This window comes from Megascapheus bottae, chromosome 14 (genome assembly GCF_031878675.1).
Source record: "Megascapheus bottae isolate mThoBot1 chromosome 14, mThoBot2.hap1, whole genome shotgun sequence".
Lineage (NCBI taxonomy): Eukaryota > Metazoa > Chordata > Mammalia > Rodentia > Geomyidae > Megascapheus > Megascapheus bottae.
In genome coordinates this window covers 43123098-43146828 of record NC_143522.1, presented here as the reverse complement: position 1 = coordinate 43146828, position 23731 = coordinate 43123098, and the positions used below count along the sequence as shown (strand labels likewise).

The 23731-nt window shown below is 40.3% G+C and overlaps 1 protein-coding gene across 3 annotated transcripts in view; it reads right to left on the bottom strand.

Annotated features, from left to right (window-relative positions):
* Positions 1–23731, bottom strand: part of Frmd6 (FERM domain containing 6) — a 71965-nt gene that overhangs the window by 5295 nt on the left and 42939 nt on the right. For 2 of the 3 annotated variants that reach the window (XM_090345088.1, XM_090345089.1), the window contains exons 4-12: positions 22555–22658; positions 21534–21610; positions 19028–19214; positions 16187–16342; positions 10646–10711; positions 9779–9847; positions 6406–6580; positions 2633–2968; positions 1237–1368 (exon numbers count right to left, since the gene is read on the bottom strand). In XM_090345088.1, coding sequence (XP_090201214.1) covers positions 1237–1368; positions 2633–2968; positions 6406–6580; positions 9779–9847; positions 10646–10711; positions 16187–16342; positions 19028–19214; positions 21534–21610; positions 22555–22658 — 1302 coding nt within the window. The remainder of the gene's footprint in view (positions 1–1236; positions 1369–2632; positions 2969–6405; positions 6581–9778; positions 9848–10645; positions 10712–16186; positions 16343–19027; positions 19215–21533; positions 21611–22554; positions 22659–23731) is intronic. The other variant, XM_090345090.1, reaches the window with a different exon arrangement.

Sequence of the window (23731 nt, the reverse complement as noted above, 5' to 3'; positions counted from 1 at the left end):
TCACTGAGAACGTCTGAGCCAAGGCTGGTACTCAAGGCTCTGACCATACTCCCAGTACACTTCAACAAGAAATGAAGATAAGGTAGTACCCCTCACTGCTGCTCACTTGACTGGATCTGAAGTACTACAGTGAGCATTTCCAAAACAGTACCTACAGACTCACACGGTCAAGAACTGGGAAACTAGAATGAGGCAAGGAAGAAAATAAAATCGCTAAGAGAAAAGGTGACCAGAATGTATTTTTATGTTATTATAAATAAAGCTTTTGTATAGTCTGTTGTGTTCTCCTTACTTGTCTCGCTTACATTATATATTCTTTAAAAAGCTTAGATGTAATGGCCCTATAACTTTCCCTTATATGATTAATGATAGTTTCCAATCATAGTTTTCCTCTTTTTTCTTGTTGTATGCTTCTATGCTTATTTTTTCTTTCACACATTTTTACTGTAATTAATAGAGGGATTACAGTTATAAAAGGAGCATTACTTCACACAAATTGATACCCCTTCTCATGTTTTTGTCCTCATTTCCCTCCCCTCACCCCCTCTCCTCATCTTTAGTTTTTCTTTTTGTACCACTACAAATTTCAACAATGTTTGTGTATCATTTTAAAATCAGAAATCTGATTGCTCCTATTTAAAATTACAAAATTAATCATTTATAAAAGCAAACACAGAAATAGATGAAGAACAGTGAGGAGTTTAGCCTAGTGGTAGAGTGCTTGCCCAGCATGCATGGAGACTCAGGTTTGAATTCCTTGGTACCACATACACAGAAAAAAAAAAAAAAAAAAAAAGCCAGAAGTGGTGCTGTGGCTCAAGTGGCAGACCACTAGCCTTGAGAAAGCCCAAGGACAGTATTTAGGCCCTGAGTTCAAGCCCCAGAACTGGAAAATAAATAAATAAATGAATGAATAACAACTCAGCTGTTCTCACATCCTCCTTCCCAAATATGGAGGGGCCTGACTTCTGTTTCTAGTACTTATCTCTACTATATAGATTCTTCTCCAGGCTGAGGGGTCTCCATGGTCCCCTCCAGATGCATTATGTGATGTCTCTTCCTTTCTTCTATGCAAGGCACTTGCCCTGCAGCTTAACACAGTGATGTGGAATGGTTCTTCTTGCAAGCTTGCTTAGTTCTATAGCTCCTACCCTTTCCTTTTATTTTTGGAGGCACCTATCCCTGGGTGAAGGATAATCCGCTACCTCGGGGCAAGAGCCTGCAGGAAGAGCTCACCAGAATGTCCGTTCAGCTTCCTGGACAGCAGCATGTCCTCTGTAATATAGATGCACATATCTGGGCTCACTTCCAGAGACTCTTCATTCATTGGTTCCAGATCCCTGGGGTCATCCACCAACATCTCTATTTCTGACATAGAAGAAAGAAAAGATACTCAGTGACACAAACAGCAGAAAAGAATGTAATCCACTTGGGGGAAAAAGTCATATAAATTTCCATAGTTGAAAATAAATTTTGCTACTGGAGGAGTGGCTCAGAAGTAGATGACTTGCCTGGCAAGCCAGAGGCCTGAAGTCATAGTACCTCCAAACCCAAACCCCACTACCACCACAAACTGAAATAAATAATTAATGTGCTAATGAGACTCCTCAGTAGGAAACTCCAGGGGCAATTCCAAGGTTGCTAACTGCTTTCTTTTTCACAGGATTGCTGCATTCTCTGCATATCCTCTATTGTCATGATTGGATGATCAATTCTTTCTTACTTTTTTAATAAAGAAGAAAACCTATGATCATACCAAAGGGCAAACTGAACCCAATAGCAGCAAAGGCTGCTGACAGGCCAAAGGAGACATGCGTGAAGCTCCTCACTGCCAACAGCTGCACCCCAGGCACTTAAGTTACTTGGCTTTGAGATCCACATAGGTTGTATATGAATAAAGGCAAACCAAACATGTTCTGAAATTTTCCTTAAAAGCCAACATTTGTTTTCGTCCATTTACATATGATAGCAGTTATCTGAGACAGTTAAAAAAAACTTGAAAAAGTCACATAAATGCTAAGTTTGGCTGAGAAGCCAATGAGCCTGCCTTATCCCCTGAAGGCTTGGTAAGCTCCTGGCAGCCAGGGGCGGTTATTTCTTTTATATTCCCCTATAGTTCTGGCTATATAGGAGGCTCTCAAGAAACATTTTGCTAATTAGTTGCACGTCTGAGAATCAAATATTTCTGGTTCACTGAAAGAGCCAACCCTCTCCTCCCCCACCTAGACTAGAACTCAAGGCACAGTGTGCATTTGTTCATTGGTTAGTACTTTTTTACCTGAGCCCTAAGGGAACCAAATTTATTTATTTATTTATTTATTTTAGGCAAGGAGGCAGAAATTCAAGATGTCTCTACCTTCCACTCTATGTTCCTAACCCCAGCCTTATTTAATCTGAGGATGAGAAGAGTACGCTCTACTTTACTCCCTTCCTTCCTATAAACAGTTAAGCCTAGAGCTTAACATCATTGATTAGAGACATGATCTGTTCACCATCACAAGGACCTCAACCAAATCGCTGTGTACACAGTTCTACCAGCATGACTTAAGTTGCTCTCAGACATCAATTCCAGAGCCAGCATGCGAAGAGACGACAGAAAGAAGGGGGCCCTGTGCTGCGGCAGTGCTGTTACCATCGTCCTGTGAGTCCTCTTCTAGGCGGTCTTTGCCGCCGCTCTCCACTCCTGAGGTGTGGGAGCTGCCATGGCTGGTCATGGAGCTGCAGGTCTTCAGCTTGCGGTGGATGGCGCTGCCTGAGTAGCTGTCCTCTGGACCCGGCTCCCGGGGCTTGGTGTCTGCCTCAATGCCTGAGGTGTGGGAGCTGCTGTGGCTGGCAGTGGAATGTCGGGACAGGCGCTTGTGCTTCACACTGCCCGCACTGCTCCCACTGGCTCGTGACCGCTTTTCCAGCTGGTCCATGTCCAGGTCCAAGTTGTCACTGATATACGATTCCCGGTACTGTTTTTTCTCTGTGTAGTAGAAACACAGATCATCAAACTTAACACACACAGGTGGAAGGGGGGCTGGCTACATGAGGCCTCAGGGCAAGAGCAGGTGCCATTTCCTGTGAATCTGGGGATAGGGAAGTGGTACGAACTGGGAGGACTTAGGAAGACTGTGGCATGAATGGAATCCACATGGCAGCCTGTACAGAAGGGGGAGAGGACTCTGTAAACAGAGTCTGAAGCCTTAACTATTGAGAGTGCTGTTCAAGGTGTAGTTACAGAGGTGACATTGCCTTGACAAACACAATGTGACTGTATATTAATTCAACAACATAGATTCCTGCCCCCCCAAAATCTGGTCCTTCTCCACAGACAATTCAAAAGCTATGCCACAGAAGATGATTTCATAACTAGAATCATGCCAATTACCTTTCACTTCATCTGTCCATTTGTTAAATTTGGTCCATTGCTACAGCTAGTGGCGCCATATAGTTTAAGATAAAACTGCTCTGAAAATTGCTTTCAAAAAGTCTAAAACTTACATTTTCATTGATACAAGAGTGCTTTCCTTCAGATCATTTACTTATAAAACAGCAATACAAAACTACTAGTTTGATCACTTATGCACTGGTGGCTTCTGACTGATAAAATTACTTATTTAACCAATCAGTGCTGTTATTTATCACAGACAGACTCGGGGAAGGCAGAGATGAGGAAGTCCTTCTTACCAAACACTAAAGTAGCCATTACATTGAAGTGCAAGGTTACAACTGAGCTGCAGGAACATAACTAACATAAAAAACATGGCTTCTGTTTCAGAAAATGTCTAAGCAGCAGGTTAATTTCCTAACCTTTTAATACTGATGAGAAACATATTATCTTAAACATATTAAATACAGAGAATGCGTTTGGAGACCATTAGGTGGATGCTTTAAACTGCCTCCTAGTAGACTAACCGGGCTGCTGGGAGCCTGACCATTATAAACGCAATAGTCTTGCTTCTCCGTGGAGTGAAAGCACTTGCAGCCGTGAAGTCTGAATGCAGCCCTACCCTGTGATCTCCACTAGCTCCCCAGAGAAGGAAGGAGGTCAGGATGCAGAACAGAAGCTGGCATCTTCCTAATCGACACTGATGTCATTGTGCAGGTCATCGACATGCCTGGAGGCTTCTCAATCCTTCTGCTGGAAAAGCCCAGAGACCAGGGTCTTTCACACACTGCTCTGCAACTACGTGTAACAAATGTGACCTCTTGACCTAGGACCTAAGAATATGCTCTGGGTGTCTGTTTACTCAGGTTTTCCTTTAAAATGCTACGGAAGAATTCTGTGATCCTTTACTACTAAAAAGGCTCCAGTAGTACCTTAGACAAGGTGAATATAAATGAAATTTACTGAGGATAAAGTCTGTACAAAACAAATGGCAAGAAAAGGGCTTTTCTTGTTGACCTCATAAATCCCACATATAAAGCCTATAGGGGAAATTAAAGAATTCAGGCCAATATAGCTCAGAAAATCTTTTGTCTTTAGACCTGAAATCACCTTTTCAAAGAAAAACTAAGATTCTATCTGATGCTGGATGAAATAAAAGATCCAGATCTTTATCATTTCTTCATTCCCCTGTTGCTATGGTTTGAATGTCTATCTCCCCACTCTGCCCAAGTCATGCTGAAATGTAATTACTGCTGTAACAGCCATGAGGCTGTACCACATGGATGGACAGATGCAGTAATTATGGAAGTGAGTTCCTTGTGAAAGGGAGGCTTGGCTCCCTCTTTTTGCCTTTACACATGACACAGCAGGGGGTCCTTACCAGATGCCCAAACTGAGAGAAACAAATTCCCATTATTTGTAAATTACCCATCCTGTGTGCCTGTGGCATTTTGTTACTGAAGCACAGAAGGAGCTACTCACTTAGGCCCCCAATACATTTGGTATTTAGCAGCAACAAAGTCCAGCCCTCTAGGGCTCAAATGCTTTTTGACTTTACCTTAGGACCAGGGGAGGGTCATTAATTTTTCTAGGCAATAAAAGACTCCTCGGTGGCCATCTAAATTGCTTAATTACACAGTAAATATATCCCATAAGCTCTCTCGGCTGATGAAATAAATGAATTTCTGACTTCTCACTGTGCCACTGTAGCCACTTTGGAACGAGGCAGATTTGGCAAATAATGGCTCTTACCCCTGATTCAGTCACCTTATTCTCACTGCTCCCAAGCTGACAACTTCTTAACATTCATGTCAGCAGAGGGAGATATATTTGTTCCACGGATGAGTCAGCATGGGGAAAAGCTGGAAGTCTGACAGCAGCAGAATCCAATACACCTGACAACTACACCGAATTCTCACAAAGACACACAGCCAGTCCAGTGGCAGACAGTGGGGAGTGAGGCACGCTCTAATCACAGCAGCTGAGTTCTCAGGGAATCTCCAAACAAGGTCCCATCTGGACTGAGAGACAGCTTCTGAGAGAAATCAATTAAATGCACAAACTTGTTTCACGTGATTCTGTTTTGAGAGGACATACACCCTTTTTCTGCAGCAAAGACAAGGGGGTGGGGTCACAACTTGCTTCAGATACAGACCTAAAATAGGATCTGCATCTTGAGGTACAGGTCCTGTCCCAAATCTAATCTAATTGGATTGCCATAAGATCTAACTACACTAAGAATTGCCATATCACTTTTTAAAATAAATTGAAAACACCTAAAGAAATATGCAGAAAGCATCTTGAGGGATTAGAAGCTGAGGTGTGGTAAGTGGAGGAACCCCAAGGTGCCACAACTCAAAATAAAGGCCAATCTTGAGTGTAATATTATAGTTAAAGTGTGATATTATGGGCTCTAATACTGTCTTCTTCCTTAGGTTGGCTGCCTTGTCAGGGCCTAGCACTCTGGGCCCCAAAATAGAAGGCTCAATTCCAACTAAATTTCAACAAAGCGCCTTCAGGACTAGTAGACAAAGTCCTCAGAAGAAAATGTCCCCCTCTTCTGTTTGTTATTCTTATGGGGTCAGATTGGGGTCCTCTGAGCTGTCAGTGAGGGAGGCTAGAGACACTTCTGAGACCTACCTTTATTGTCACTTTAACCTAAGGAATAATTACTTAGAAAAAAATTCCAAACTGCTGTGAATAACAGCACTAATTGGGTTGGGGCATAGACAGAGTGCTGAGATGGGAGATAAAATCTGGGATGCAGATAAATCCTTGCCTTGTGCTTTTTGTAAGATTATAAGAGATTGTAGCCAAATGACAGAGGTACAGCCCCAGAGGTTTTGAAGAGGTATTGTGGTTGGTGGACCTCCAGTGCTGGATGTAAATAGAAGTGTAACTGAGTTTCTACAGTCCCATCCTCCAACACCATTCTACAGCTTAAAATGCCAGTTCATGGCAACTACAGAAAGACCAGAGATGGGACAGCAGAGGCAGCACATGCCTCCCCAGCCCCCAGGACCCTGTGATACCTTCATTTTCCTCCAGCTTCCGGATATGGCGGAGGACAGGCTGCAGGTTCATATAGAGGCGGTGACTGTTGCTGAGCAGCTGCAGGAGGTGTCTGGAGCGCATGGGGCAGCCGGTGTAGTAGATGAGCTTCCTGGCTGAGGGCAGCCCATCAGGCAAAATCTCAAACTTCTTTCCCTGTAAAGGAGAATCATGAATCAAGTTAACAAGCAACGTTCTGATTTTATTATATAAAACCACAGATGCCAATATACATGGAATTCTCTGAAAGTAAGTTGTTTCCTCTTTCAAGATGTGTAACATCTTGTCAGAGGACAAAACATTCTGGGAAGTGTCTACTAATGGCTTTCAGGAAATACTGACTAAACAGGCCAGCTGGAGATTACCTCTCCATTTGGACAGGACATTTGTACAATAGAGAAGACCCCACCATGAAAGCCCCTCAGATTCAAGTCCAGAAACCTGACAGCACACACGAAGACAAATGCAAGTGATGAATATGATTATTTATTAAACACTTGCTATACTGTGTTGACTGTTGTGTGGCACCCTAGAAAAATAGCAGTGAAGAGATAAAGCCCCACCACCCTCACCAAGTGCCTCCCAGTAGGAAACACTGTAAATAAAACATCGCAACTGTAGGTCATGATAAAGTCTGAGAAGGAAATAAGCAAAGATAGTGATATAATACAGGCTATTTAGGGCTTTAAAAATGGAAAATTTCAGTCCCATGAAAAAGAGAGCTGGTAGTTGGGGCAATGGATGAGAAAGAGAAAGAATGCTATCAGAGGTGAAATAAGAAAGCCTACTCTTTAGTCTAGAATCATGAAGTTCTAGTTCTGAACAAGAATGCCTCACGGTTATGAGGTATTATAAATTCCTTTTTCTTTTCCTAAAATGAACTGAGCAACAGAGTTATAGAAGGGAATACTGACAAGGCAGGGCAAGGAGGAGGGAGGCATATTTTAACAATACGCTTCAAATTCAATCCAAAGGAAGTTGGGATTGTGTGGCTCAACAAGGGATAGATTTTTCATTTATTCATACATCTATTTTGTATTGGTCTTGGGTCTTGAACCCAGAGCCTGGGGGCTGTCCCTGAGCATTCTGTGCTCAAGGCTAATGTGTTACCACTTAGCCACACTTCCCGTCTAGCTTGTTCCTGGTTAACTGGAGATAGAGTCTCATAGACTTTCAGGCCAAGGCTGGCTTCAAATTTCGATGTTCAGATCTCAGCCTCTTGTGTAGTTAAGATCTAGAGATTTATTTTTAAATTAAAAGAATTAACCTCTGACGTTTCATTTTAAAGGATCTATTGGTGGATTCCAATGCTGGGATAAGAGTAACACATTAAATGAGCACATGGCATTCAGTTACTCATTTAGTTCTCATAAGTCTGGAGGAGGACCACTGTCAAAGCACAGAGAGGTTAAGTCATGGGCTCAAAATCACAGGTCTAAAGCACGGATGAGTTGGCTGAGAGAGGAATCATCTGGCAAATTTGTCACAATCGATTCCTTGGATTCTGTCCTAGACCCTGAATCAAAAATCTGCTGTGGGTGAGAATAAGACCCATAAGGGTGATACCCAATACTTAGGATCCACTGAGGCCAGAACCTAAAAAAAAAACCCTCAGTTTCATACATGTACTCTATTATTACTGGATTTGAGCTGCAGAAGGGGCGAGTGGGGCAATGATGTGCTCATTTTCCAACAGCTCAGGTCCCTTTGGGTTGCCAGAGAGGAGGGAACAGGTCAGCTACCACTAAGTATACAAAGAAAGTGAGGTTGGATGGAATGGTGGCCAAGAAATGAAGGTGATGTGTGGTCAGTCCTTTGCCTTGAGGGCAGCACGGAGTTAGCAGCACATTCTATGTGTCATCTAGCCCTTCATCTATACCAGCCCATTTTCCGACAGACTAGAAGTACATGCTGACAATACCATGTTCCTCCATTTCTTTATGCACTTTTCCAAATTATCTCTGATCACAGTAGTTCTGTGGATTTCAGTGACCACTAGCTGGACACAGTAACAATTATTTGAACTCTACCCAAAAAAATGGTCATATACCTGGCAAAGTAGAGAAACACAGCTGGGACAAACAATCAAGGATCAGTCTCAATATTCTAAAAATAAAAGTACTTTTCCTGTTACTTATTGTAGACTTTTCTTTATAATAATGAGTTTTATATAGTTTGATATTAATAGGAACATCTTTTTATATCATTCTTTATTCTTTGCTCAAAAGAAGTAACTTCCAAATGAACCAGACAACCTCCACAGTAGCAGCAATTTACCCTGTGATTATGGCTCTCTATTTTCCCATCCCTCGGCTACAGGATTTTTTTTTTTAAATAGTAATTGCACTTGATGAACTCAGCTTATACTTTTTCATCACATTTCTTCTGTCACCACCAGAATAATTAAGGGGAGTGTAGTGGGGGACAGATGTACAAATTAAAATTAGTATATTCTCTTGCTATAAGATTAAGTATACTATGGATAAGAACTGAAGAAATTGTCTTCAGCTTTAGTTATTTAAGAGAGTGACAACTTTTGTGCATGATACACACAGTGTTTTTTTGGTTGTTCATGGGGCTTAAACTCTGGGACTTTCGTGCCTGTGCTGGTTTTGAACTGGGATCCTAAGATTTCAGCCTCCTGAGTAGCTAGAATTACAGGTCTGAGTTAACAGCACCCAACTGACACAATCCTTTTTCAAAAAATAAAATGAAGGGGCTGGGAGTTTGGCCTAGTGGTAGAGTACTTGCCTAGCATGCACAAAGACCCAGGTTCGATTCCTTGGTACCACATGCATAGAAAAAAAAGCCGGAAGTGGTGCTCAAGTAAGGCTCTGGCAATAAATAAATGAAATGAAATGAAATGAAATAACATCCTGGGCTTGAGCTCAGGGCCTAAGCTCTGTCCTTGGACTTTCTCAAGGCTAGAGAAAGAACCACTTGAGCCTCAGCACCACTTCCAGCTTTTTTTTCTATGCATGTGGTTCCAAGGATTCGAACCTGGGTCTTGGTGCATGCTAGGCAAGCATTCAACCACTAGGCCAAACTCCTGGCCCCAGTTTTTTTTGTTTTTTTTTTTTGGTCAGTTGTGGGACTTGAACTCTGGGCCAGGGCACTGTCCCTGAGCTCTTCAACTCAAGGCTACCGCCCTACCCTTGAGCCACAGAGCCACCTCCCGTTTTCTGGTGGTTAACTGGAGATAAGAGTCTTATGGATGGGTTTTGGTGACCAGGATGGCTTTGAACCGTGATCCTCAGATCACGGATCCTAAGATCCTCAGATCTTAGCCTCCTGAGTAACTAGGATTACAGGTATGAGCCACCACACCTGGCTAATGAGTTATTTTAAACTTACCACAAACACCAATTTGCCAACATTTGTCCAGGGGAAATCATAAAGTAGCTGCTTCTCTTCATCTAGATTCTGTGGAATGAATTAAAATGCATACAGAGTTAATAGGAAAACTGATGCTTTAAACTAGCTCTGACTTCTCTCTCAAAAAAACAATTCAGCAATTAAAATCTGAAAGAGCTCCTCTATCCTCTTTGGAGAAGTACAGAAAGTCATTAAAAGCCTAGTGAGAAAATTCTTTAGCTTTTGGTTCCTGTGTGAGCACATTAACTGGCCCTTTTAAAGCAAGCGTTTCCCCTCCTGGCCTATTCTTAAATTTAAATAAAAAGTCCAAAAGATTCAGATATTCATGAGATGTGATAGGGGACTCAGACTTTCATAACTGAATATTTTGCCTACATCTTTCTATGTTTTACAGAAAGATATCCTTTGTCTTGGTAGATAGGTATAGGATAATCCCATCCCACCTGCAAATGATGATGACAGTTATGGCTTAATCAGGGGGCAAGTTTTATCAGAAATGTGCAGTGGAAGTTAAAACATCTGGCTAGACTCCATATTAAAATGACAATTTTTTTCCAGAGTTATTAAAGTTATTCCAGGGACAACAGACATGGATAATCAATGATATCAAAGAGATACAGCCGAATATTAATGATCTGTTAATGATAAACCAGGGCTAATCATTGGATTACTGTCATACTAGGCTGAGAAATTCCATTCACCCTACATCATCTGCGTCTGTGCTAGATAAGTAGGAAAGAGTAATGGGAAATGGACCACTAAGACTATAGTAAGTAGTCCACACCAGCACACGCTAAATGAAAGATGCAGCTGATTCCATTTGACACTTAGCTCTCATTTACCAACCTGAAAAATCTGTATTCCCCGCATGGTCAATCCAAGGGTCAGTGAAGCTTCAATTTCTCTTTTATCCTGTGAGAATAAAATTTTATGAAGAAGCAATTTCTTCTATAATGAAAAATTCAGCACCAAAGAAAAAATTCAGGAAGTTTCTGATTTAAAATAACTTGGCTTAAGTCTTTATCTTTTGTTTCCTACAATATTTAAAAAAAATCTTGAGCACATATTACACATCAGTAAATTCAAATCCTGCATTTTTAATCCTTAGGTTTTAAAGATTTAAGTGCTTTCACTATACTATACTCATGCCTGGCGGTATTGTAAATCCTTATGTCCCTGAAAAATCCAATAGAGAACAATATTTTTGCTGGTTTTTTGTTGTTGGTGGTGTTATTTACTTTCTTCTTTATGCTTAAGTCTTGTCTTAGACGTTGGAATCCCAAGTCTCATGTCAGTTACGGTCTGACATCAAACATTGTATGCTTAAATTTGGACAAATGTAACGCTCATTGAGCCTGAAGTCAACACTATGATCAAGTGGACTATGAATGATTTTGCCTCTCACCAAAAAAGTTATGGAGTCCCCTATCCCCTAAAGCCAAAGAGAACAGATGATGTACTTAAACTAATAAATGGAAATTCTAGATTTGTTGCAAAGTAATGTGCCTTTAGTGGAAGTTGAGCAGAAACATATTTAAAACAAAAAGGGGGGTAATCAAGTATTCATAATACAGTACTGGTTTCTGTATCCTGAGCAATCCCTCCCCCCACCCCCACCCCATGATGGTCTCCTTGATACAGGATGCCCACAGATACCAAAGGTCTTCTGCTCTTAAAGTTCACGCTATGTATAGAAGCACATCTGTAATCCAAGTTCCCTGGGAATCAAGAGTAGAAGGACTGTGGTTTTAAGCTATCCCTACGAAGAAATGAGAAATTCTACCCAAAAAATAACTAAAGCAAAATAGGGTTGGAGGCTCTAGTGGTAAGACTGCCTACCTAGCAAATGCTCTGTTCAAACCACAGTTTGCTCAGTTCAAACCTCAGTATTTCTTTAAAAGTTCAATCATTCCTTGCCAACTTGACAGATTCTACTCACTAAATAATAAAAGTATGGTTTACTAATCCACAACAAGCAGAAGGGAAAAACTGTACAATTAAAATGTGGCCAGGAGGGATCACTACTACACTGTTGGTGGGAGTGTAAACTAGTTCAACCACTATGGAAAGTAAAGGGACCCCTTTTTTGATTTCCCCTTATAGAGACCCCTTTGAGACCCCTCTTTCATCCCCTGTAAGCATTTCTGTCTTCATGACAAAGGAGTACTTGACTCAAGCTGGGGGCTGTCAATTCTCTGATAACAGAGCTCAGATTACAAGAGCAGCTTAACCAGGTGGAGTTACCAGAATTCCTCCCCATCCTACCCACTTCGCCTGCCAGGAAACTCCTTCCCCTTTCCTTGTCCTCAGATTAGTTCCCCCAGAAGCCCGCTAAGATAATAGGTCAGCTGAAACAGCAAAGGTGTCAATGGTTGCCCCAGCTGGCACTCAAGTATGTTGTGATTCCATTGGCTACCTGTGTATGGCCAAGCCCAACCACATGGCTGATGGCCTATAAAAGTAGCCTGTAAGATTAGGTGGGTCGCTCTCTCACATCTTGGAGGCAGTCCTGACCGGTCAGTATGATTCTCGATGCTAGGTGTGGAATAAAACTGTTTAACTTCCGCTTTTGTGTCAGACTCGTTCCTTTGAACATGGACCCTAATATTGGAGGACTGGACCCTAACAGAAAGCAGTATGGCAGTTCCTCAAAGCTCCTCTACGACCCAGCAATTCCACTACTTGGCATTTACCCAATCGTCCAGAAACAAGGACAGACTAAATCCACTAGCACAACAATGTTCATTGCAGCACTATTTACCATAACAAAGACATAGAACCAACCCAGATGCCCCTCAGTTGATGAGTGGATCAACAAGATGTGGTATTTATATACAATGGAATTCTATGCTGCTGTCAGAAAGAATGACATCGCCCCATTTGTAAGGAAATGGAAAGACTTAGAAAGTAAGCCAGACTCAAAAGAACATAGGCTCAATGGTTTCCCTCATTTGTCATAAACAATAGAAACCTTGGGCTCTCCTAGCAGAGGTTTACAATAGAGCAAAACCTAGATACATAAGGTCATATAGGATGATGCTAAACGAAAGGATCTCCAGAATATAGAAACAATAGCCATATAATGTGTGATTGATGTCCTTAATGTACTATGCTATTTCTCAACTCTTTTGCTGTCCCTTGGTTATCTCATATTGTCACAGTATCTTACCTTGTTATCTGATATACTGTATGTATGTTTATTTGGTTATTTGAAATAGGATAGGGAAGGGGGGAAAACAAGATGAGGGGCAGGGGTGAGGGGAGGGAAATGGGGACCAAAACACAAGAAGGGGTATCAATGTTTGTGAAGTATGCACCTTCTATCTGCGAATATAATGTAACCCTTCTATTAATTACACTAAAAATATATTTTAAAAAAATGTACTCTAGCCGGGGGCGATGGCTCATGCCGGTAATCCTAGTGACTCAGGAGGCTGAGATCTGAGGATCAAGGTTCAAAGCCAGCCCAGGCACAAAAGGACCTGAGACTCTTATCTCCAATTAATCTCTAGAAAACAGGAAGTGGGGCTTGGCTCATGTAGGTCGTAGGTTGGTAGCCTTGAGCTGAAGAGCTCAGGGACAGTGCCCAGGCCAAGTTCAAGCCCCATGACCCACAAAGGCCCTGAGCTCAAACCCAGGAATGGCAAAAAAAAAAAAAAAAAAAAGGACTCAATGTGGCCAGGGTTTGGTCTAGTAGTAGGATGCTTGATTAGCATGCACAAAGACCTGGGTTTGATTCCTTGGTACCTCATATGTAGAAAAAGTCAGATGTGCTGTGGCTCAAGTGGTAGAGCTCTAGCCTTGAGAAAGCTTGAAGACAGTGCTCAGTCTATGAGTTCAAGCTCTACGACTGGTAAAAAAAAAAAAAATGTACACAAGATTGGTGCTGATGGGTCACACCTATTATATGAGTTACTTGGGAAGCAGAGATTAGTTGAGGTCAGCCCAGGACAAAAATGTTAGAGCCGGTTCAGCCCATCTTAATCAACAGCTAGGAATGGTGGCATGCCCCTTTGTCATCTCAGCTAGACAGGAGGCTGAGATTGCTGTTCCAGGTTAGCCCAGGAAAAAAGTTCACAAGATCTCATCTCAATAAAAAAGAGGGTATGGTGGCATCCAACTGGTATCCCAGTTACAGTAGGCTGCATAAATAGGAGGATCATGGTCCTAAAAAGCTCAGGCAGAAAGGTCCTTATCAGGACAAAACTAATCTGTGCAAAAGGGGGGCTCAAGGAATCACTTGAGTGGTAGACTACTTGCTTGCCTAATAATCATGAAGTCCTGAGTTCAAGCCCTAGTACTACTGCCTCTAAAAAAATACACTCAAATTTGGTCATAACTTTTAAGTGCTCATTTATAATAAAATTCCTAAAGTATGAAGTTCAAAATGGAAGATAAAGTTACTAAGTAACTAAAATGTTTTCATTATGAGATATCTCTAACAAATACATTATATGAACTTCATTAGGCTTGATGCCAGTTTTCTCAGTCATGGGAAAATATTTTTAAAAAATGTATCCTTGGTTGGCCTATATTCACGACTTGGATGGGTTTTTTTTTTTCCCATGATGAAATGAAATGTCTTTTTATGTTGAGAAAGGCACATATAGTACAATGTATAAGGGGAAAAAGTAATCCAGCAGCATCCAAATGTTGGTCAACTGTCCTTTATGAGGCAATACTGATTGCTTTCTGAAAAACAACTTTGTTTATAAAAATACTCATTGTGCAGGTATGTTGTGGTAAATAAGCATAAAACTTTTTGTTTTTTCAGTAAAGCAACCCTTAAATGAAGCACATTTAATGGCTGTTACTTAAATTCAAAGAAACAACAGCTTCACATGAGGTAACAATGTCTATTCATCCCCCATCTACTTCAGTTAATTTTTTTTCCTTTTTTTTTTTTTTTGTAGGTCAGGGGGTTTGTACTCTGGGCCTGGGTGCTATCCTTGAGCTCTTCTGCCCAATGCTACCGCCCTACCCTTGGGCCTGGGCATTGTCCCTGAGCTTTTCAGCTCAAGGCTAGCAGCCCTACTTCTAGAGCCTCAGCCCCACTTCCTGTTTTCTAGTCTAATTGGAGATAAAGAGTGCCTTGTTCTGTAGTGCCCAGCTGGCTTTAGACCATGATCCTCAGATCTCAGCCCCTGAGTAACTACAATTATAGGCATGAGTCACCATGCCTGGCATCTGTTAAATTTTAATTAACTATCTTGTTTTCAGCAAACAAGGAAGCCATTTTCTATGTAGCATGGAAGAACCACACAGGACACACACTTGAAAAATTATACTTTTTACAAAAGAGTTAAGTTAGTTACATCTACTTTAGTAGAGGATTCTTTGTGCGTGTGTGCGCACTGCTCCTAGGGCTTGAATTCAAGGCTTGAGCACTGCCCATGAAACGTTATTTTGCTCGCAGATATCACTCTACTACTTGAGCCACAGTTCTACTCTGGCTTTTTGGTGTTTAAATGGAGATAAGAAACTCATGGACTTTCCTGCCTGGGTTGACTTCAAACCATGATTCTCAGATCTCAGGCTCCTGAGTAGCTGGGATTACAGGTGGAAAGATTCTTTTTTCTAAACAGTACTCATTATATAAATAGCAAGCTTCTTCAGCAAATAAGGCAAGAAGCAATGAATATATTTTGTATACTCACTAATGTGCTCAAAATCCCTGTTACTTCAGATTCATTACTTCAAAGTCTTTCATACCATTTCCACTTTATGAGAGACAGTCTAGGATTACAGGTTTTGTGGCCTAGATCCCAATTAGTATCAAGGAAGATGATTTCTAACTAATATCTGATATACCATTCACACTTCTGCCACAGGTTGAAACCTGGCTTTGCCACTTAGTTTTGAGACTTTAGGTGAGTAAAAATTTCTGTATACCTTACTTTCCAGTCTATAATATGAACATTACATTTCCTTTCTTACAGAGTTGTGAAGAAGTTTAAAAAGGCAAATATACAGTGCTCCATGAACAGCTGTTGTGTGATGCTCTTATAATTAATGGATACAGCATAAGCACGGGTTCTGTTAGAGGGTTATTACGTAGTACTGAGCAAACAAGTCGCGAATGTTGACCCTCAAAGAAGAAGAGTCAATGTGAATAGGATAAATTAAACTACTCTATAATCACTGAAAAAGCCAGATACATAATGTACAGCCATGATTACCTCACTATTAGAAATATCTTTAAAAAAAAAAAAAACTCTACTCTGATTCTAATCTAGAAGGAAAAGTACCATCGCTTTCCAGACTGACCTGCGATAACACAGCACAGTTCAACCAAACTCTTTTAAATGGCAACGACAATTTGCAAGAGAACCGAGATGTTGCTCAGGGAGGTGCCTCTCAGAAGCCCCGGACCTGGTGCATTTGTACCTTGTACAGTCTGTAGTAGTGAACGGCGACATCATCCAGGCGGACGGCCTCTTTGATGTATTTCAGATGTGCCTCAGAAGCAGTCAGGGCAAACTGATCTTTGTGCATATTTGGGATGTGTTTCAGGATGTACTCCTTCCCCCTCTTGGAAAGAACCTGTTGGGATGTGAGGGGAATATAATGCAGCATCTGTTGGAGGGCTGTGAGTAATACCCCACCGCCAAAAATGATGCAATGGTGAGCATCTAAAATAGCCCAAGTAAGTGGGCTGATTTCGCATAAAAATTCCCACTTTTATCCAGTTTTTTTTCTATCCATTCAGAAGCTACGAAGTCCACTGGGCAGTAATGCTGTATAGCTAAACAGAAAAATCACCAGAAAGGGGAAAAATAGGTTCCCACAGTAACTTGCATAATTCTGTAATACATCATAGTTTATACTGGTGAAGTGTCTGGTACCATGAAATACATCTACTGTCAGTACATCCACTGGTTCTGGAACCTACTGAACTGTTCTAAAATTACAGCCACAGAACAGGAGCTTCTAAATGTTCATGCAAAGCAGGCAAGGGACTGGGGAGAATTCTCTAGAACTCTGCCTAAGAGGCAATGACTATTCCATGTGAATACTTATGGAAAAAAACAATTTCAGTCAAATAGTCACTGTGATTTGCTGTAGCTTAGATTTTCATCAGGCAGTAGTGTGAGCTTTTCAGATGTCAAAAAATATATAGTATCCCATAGCTGCAGGCTAAGAGAAAGGTGTTGATTAAAGTCTTAGTTGATTACATAAGGGTTACAAAAAGTTAGAAGAACTATGCATTGTAGGAAAAAAGGTAGTGCTTAAAATTATCAGGATAAAAAATTAGTGACATTTCAGCTTAAAATAATTTTATGTATACTAACATTTTGTTCCTTCGTACTGAGTATTTTAGAAAGAATTGTACATGGTAAATCACTGGGCATTTATTATGTTTTTTGGTGAGAATCCAAGCCACTGGTTTTCTTCCTAGAAAAGTAAACACACACACACACACACACACACACACACACACACACACACACACACACACACACACACAGTTTCTGTGGATACGGTGGGTGTTTTGGCTCATCTCAAGGATGCAGGGAGGAAACTGATACTTCTGCACGCTGGGTGCCATAGCACACATTTTTCTGCGAAGCTCTGTTAGAGGCCATGATTCAGTATCTGATGACAACCACAGGACATAAGGCACACTACAGACAATAAAGACTGACATACACTGGGCTTTTCCTTGAACTTCTGGAGTATTGGGAGTCAATCAAAAACATGTTGGGCACTTTGTGAATTAAAATTAGAAATTGAAGAAATTATGGTCATGCCTGACCTTAAGGACAAGTGGGGGTAAAAGATAGATCATTTGAAAATGGATTTATAGCACTTATGTGCAAGAACTTTGAGTCTCTATTCTGGACACCCAATTAGAATGACTGTCCAGAGGGACAGTCATACTGGTTTTAAAAAAAAGCCAGCCAGGTAAAATAGAGCAGGACTTCATGGGCTAAAGGAATTGCAGGAAGAAAGGCTCGGATGTGTGAAACACCACAGGCAGTGTGAGGACACAGCAATTGTGACAGAGTTCAAAGTGCAGGACAGGTAGAGAGGAAGCTAGAAAGACTGACAAGGATCACATACTGGAGAGTTTCTACGTCATGCTCTGAAGCTGAACTTCACACCACAGAAAACAGGGGAACTCCTCACTCCATCTGCAAGCTATGGAGGTAATACAGAGACAGGGACTAGACACAATGACAGGAAGCAGCAATGGCACTGAAGAAAGCTAACAGCAACAAGGTACAGGAGGACAGAACATGGGAGCACAGTTTCTGGGCAGTGTCTCCAGCCTAAACTAGGAATACAGAAGTAGGATCAACTCTTCAGAAGTGAGTGAGAAGATGACAAATCTTACTTAGGACATCTGGAGTTTGAGGTATTTGGGAGATAAGCAGCTAGACAGAAGCAAGAAACGCATCTGGGAGTTTCCTGCATGAAGCATTAATCTGGATGACCCTTGCTTCAGATATGAGTAGTTAACAGTGTCAAGGGCAGCAGGGAAAGATGTCTATTGGATATGGCAATATAAAGGTGACTGGAAACCTTAAGAGACAGCACCTTGAGTGGACTGTAGGGAAAGAAGGGAGGTGCAGGTACCTGAAGAATTCACATAGGCTGGAGGCTAGAAAATCGCTGCCTTCCAAAGAAGGAAGGCAAATGAGGTGGCTCGTTTCTCCAGGATATGTGGGGGAGAGCATGTTCTGTGTGTTCCAACTAAAGAACAATGACCTTGAGAAAAAACTAATGACACAGGAGAGAGAAAAAAAACAGCAGAGGCCCGAAGGAAGGATGGCACCAGAAACAGCCAGAGGCACAGAAAGAGAGTAAGTCAGTTCATGTGGAATAGCCTACAATTTTTTCTTGCAAGAAGGTAAGCAATGGAAGTCAGAAGTAGTTGATTTAGATTCATTTTCATTCATGGGAAAGCTGTGAGTGGTCTCATCTAAGGAGAAATGTTTTTCTCCTCAGAGGAAGAAGAAAACTGCCCAGAAAGGTGGCTGGCAAATTCAGCTTCCACCGTGTTGAGGGTAGACAGCAAACCTTTTCCTCACTGGCTGTAGGCAGACTGAGTAACCTTGTATGTCCCATGGTCTCAAGCATTACATTTATATTTGGACAGCATCTCCAGTACTTTTCCTGGCTTCCAAACACATGAGTACCCATCTCTTGAAGGAACTTGAGAAACAGCACAAGTGCTAGAAATATACTAGAGAAAATGCTGGTGAGAATCTATAAACTGCCTACCCAAGAAGGGAAGTAAGCTTCAGGCTCAAAGTATTTTCCACAGTGCTTATTCCTTTTGAAGTTCCCAAGATCAGCCTGCAGGGCAAAGGCTGCCAGCAGGAAGTAGGCCTCCTCTCTGAGCACACATTGAGAATGAAGGACTTGTTTTCTCAGGTGCCAGTAATAATAGTATCTTGCTGCTCTGTCACTAGGAAAATAAAAGAAAACAGCAGTCACATTTTTAGTAAAACAATACAATGGCATGTAAACACAACCCAAATCCTGGTCTCCATCTGCTGACAGCAGCCCCATATCTGCCTCCTCACAAACAAAAAGGGGGAAGGAAGTCCTAGCTAGGACTTGATTGCTCTCTCCAGAGGTCTCTGGGGTCACAATTCCTATGCAGATACCTGGACAGCAAAAATACCATTTCCTAAGACCTTATAGCATTGATTCACCCAGAGAAGGAGAAAAGGTCTCTAAAATTCCACTCCAATATGGTAACTAAGTCACACAACACTGAGTTTTGACATGTGGTTTTGAAGTTCTTGCTACAATGATGCCATACTCTGGATGCAAACAAGAACATCTAGGAGCAATCCTGGTCTTAAATTTTTTAGTTCTATTTCTTATTCTAATGCTCCTTAGAAAATGTCTGTTTATATGCCTTTTAAGAAAAGTTTGCTTAACCAGAGGCTTTTAGTATCTTTGTTTCTCTATGAATGAGTGAACTCTAAGCTTTCCTTATATCTTTTTCCAAACTAGGTTTTAATTTATAGGCTGGTTTTCATAGGCACATGTGTGGTAACCACACACTCCCACCAAAGGAAATGCTAGTAGTGAACCCCACTGAGAATTCTTTGCAGTCCACTGAGGTCAAAAATAAATATAGCCTCCATTAAATATGTTCAGTAAGATGGGATGATGAAACAACAACAACCACCACCAAAGTCCTGGTCAAAGCTCAGCAAGGCAAAAATGTTCATGGACAAACAATTTTTGCAATCAATGAAAAAAAAAGTGTGCGCATGTTTTAATTTTTATTTATTTTTTTCTTTTTTTTTTTTTTTTACCAGTCCTGGGGCTTTAACTCAGGAGCACTGTCCTTGGGCTTTCTCTACCATTTGAGGCTCAGCATCACTTCCAGCTTTTTTTCTATATATGTGGTACCGAACCTGGGTCTTCATGCATGCTAGGCAAGCATTCTACCACTAGGCCAAACTCCTGGCCCGTGTGCGTGCGTGCGTGCGTGTGTTTTAATGAGCTTATTTGCCTCCTTAACATTTAGACTGACTATTTCCCTGAGATTCAGGCTCAGTAATATTTGATAACAAAACATATGGTTTTATATTAACCAAGATCTGTTTAAAGATGACACACTTAAAATTAAAAGCATTTATGAAATTTTTTTTCCCAAGGGATACAATACTTTTCAGACCGCTTATTGTTCTAATGCTAACCATACATATATTGCTTGTATATGGTTCATTTCTGCAGGGCCAGGGAGGTGGGAGGGCGAAGGCAGTAAAGGGATGAATTAAACATTCATTAGTACCTTTATGGTTAATATATTTTCCTTCTTTGCAGGGCATCCATCCTTACCAGGTAAACTGTCTCAACTTTTTATATAAACAAAATGATTAATGATCATTCCTACTCCTTAAAAAAAAGTTCTTCATATACTAATTGTTTTACCTGTAATTTACATCTGGTAATGATATAAAGTACCAAGTGCTATGTTTTCACATAACTCACTAGACAATTATATGTTGGTCACTTTTCACAGAATTTGTTTGAAAACAAAGTGAATTACAGAGTTCACATTTGTGTTTTCTTGTCAGCCAAGGAAATTACCTCTGAAAGTAGTCTAGCGTGAAGCCTCCAATACTAAAGATTAACTGAGCTTTTAAAATGATGAAATCTGAACTTGTATTATGAGCATATATTGTTCATGAACTCATTTCAAGAGAAAAGAATTGATTTATTGCCCAGGTCAAAGTGTTCCTAAGATTCTCACAGCATAGCTTTCATTGGACTTATTCTTAAAGTTATTGTTAGGAATAGAAACTAGACCTCAAATATAAAAGGAAAACCAGGTAATATAAATGCCTGTGCTTTATAGGATAATATAAACTGCCCTAGCCCTACTCCCCAGACCTGCAAGAGTAAGGATTCTTTAATCTCTCCACATCACAGTAGTGCTAGCTCCTTCCTGGGGGTGGATCTGCTAGTGAAATTGTGAGCCAGTGATGATGTTAGCATTTTCAGTCATAAGCTACCATTTATTTATCATTTATTCATTCAGGCAATTATTATTGGGTGCCTAGCAAAACTCTGTGTCAGGATTGAGGATTTCACATACATGAGTAAGCAAAAAAAGTTAAAAAGGAAAAATCTGCCATTTTTGTATTAAGAATATAAATTAGACAGGTGGAGGCAAACAATAAACATGAATGACTTATTTGGTATGTATCTTAGAAGTGCTGTGTGGGGAAAAAATGCGTAGAGGTTTTCTTTGTCTTCATACCTGATCAATCTGCCATTTTCCACATAGTACTGTACACGAAAGTGGATGATCATAGGAGGCCCAAACTGGTCAAGACCCTAAAAAAAGAGACACATGTCAAAAACAAGCTGTGTTCAGTTACTTCAAAAATGGGTTCCAAAACAACCACAATATCATTATTTGCAATGTTCTTCTTAAACTTGGAAAAGTTTAATCTATTTATAATGAAAGGGGCTTATAATGGATGCACATATTTGTACCATGTGGGTACCAGGAAGTTACACACCACCCCCCTGATTCTCATTCACACTCATGCCAATGGCAACATAAGGGAAGACAAAAATAGATGCCATGGAAATTACTAGCTGAGACCCAGCTCCTGGCTCAGCTCTGTCCCCCTGTGGTAACCATTTGCTCCTTATTACAAATGTTCTCTTGTTCCCTGGACATTCCACATACCAAATTCTAACATGCTCTTTTATTTGACATTCATGTCCCTTACTCTGTAGCTGGCTCTAAAGTAGCTTTCCAGTTTATCACAAGAATTTTTAACTACAAAGTGGAGCATTTGAGATTAAGACACATAATTTCATTCCTGATTTACTAGTGTGATCCCTATGTACTCTTGACAAATGATCTCCCACATAAATGGACTTGATGTTTACTAAATAAAATAATAAAAGAACAAATACAAGTATAGTAAAGGCAGACTAAAACATTACTAAAAACCTTCTACAAGTTTTGACAATACAGCCATGAGGGACAAGGAAATACTTTTTCCATACTTTCACTTCAAAGCATTATCCCAAGACTACAAAAAAAAGTTATTATGCAATGTTTCTGAATAGACACCAAGACTACCATTATGTTATTCACATATGCTATTCATACTTGATTAATCCAATATTTTGGAACTTATCATTCATTTCCCTTTTCTAGCTCTACTATATAAAAATTTCTTAGTTTTTTCAAATATATATAACAGCTAAAAAAAGCATCTTTTGAAAAATCAAAATAATTTTGCTCATAAATGTAATCTCACCCAAGTGACTTCATATTGTCGTACCTTGCTGGCCTCTTTCTTCCATTCCTTTGGGCAATACTTATAAAGTTTTTGTGACAGCTCCATATATACATGCTCATTATCTGTACATCAAAAAAGCAAACAGGATATGCTAAAGAAGGAATTGATTTTTTAAAAGAAAAAAATTTAAAGAAACAACTTTAAAAAAATAAACCCTTAAGATCTGTGAAAGGAGTCTGATTTTTGTAAACAACCAAGAAAAGTCAGTAACACACTATATGCTCAATAGACATAATGTTTTATTGCATATATTAATATGTATCTATGACATACAAACATACAAACCCTCAGCTTAATTTTAATTATGTTCTAAAATCTGTGTGCCAGTGATTATATATAGAGATTCCCTTCTTGAATACTTGCTTGTTAAACATGACATTTGAAATATGATATAAAAATCAATGTTAATAAATTCTTTAATAAAAAAGGTCCTGTGGGCTAGATATTAATGAGATTAAAAGTTATTTTTCTTTTTTTCATATATTTTTATTGTAATTAATAGCAGGGTTACGTTATATTCACCAGATAGAAGGTGCATTATTTCACATACATTGATATCCTTTCTCATGTCATGGTCCCCATTTCCTTCCCCCAACCCTGCCGTAAAAGTTATTTTTCTAAGCCAGGTGTGGTGACTCATGCTGTAATCCTAGCTACTCAGGAGGCTGAGATCTGAGGATCCTGGTTCAAAGCCAGCCTGGGCACTAAAGAACGTGAAACTCTTATATCCAATTATCCACTAGAAAACCCGAAAGCAGCGCTGTGGCTCCCCGGGTAGGGTGGGACCCTTGAGCTGAAGAGCTCAGGGACAGTGCCCAGGTAGAGTACAAGCCCCATGACCCACAAAAAAAGCCCCACAAAAATTATTTTCCTTCTACCATACAGAACTTGTACTATTAAAATGTGCAATATCTATAAGAAATGTTAGCTCCCAACTCCTGCTTCCTCTTAGTTTCTTGGGTCACAGTAACTAAAGAGACTAACTCATCCTGTGGGTGTCACTCTGTTTAACAAAAAAAATATACTTTTGTTTAGCTCACAGAAAATGAATTCAAAGATGGAAAATAGTGACATGGAAAAAAATACCACCTTAATTACTACACGTAAATTAGAAAACATCGATAGCAGCCCCTTT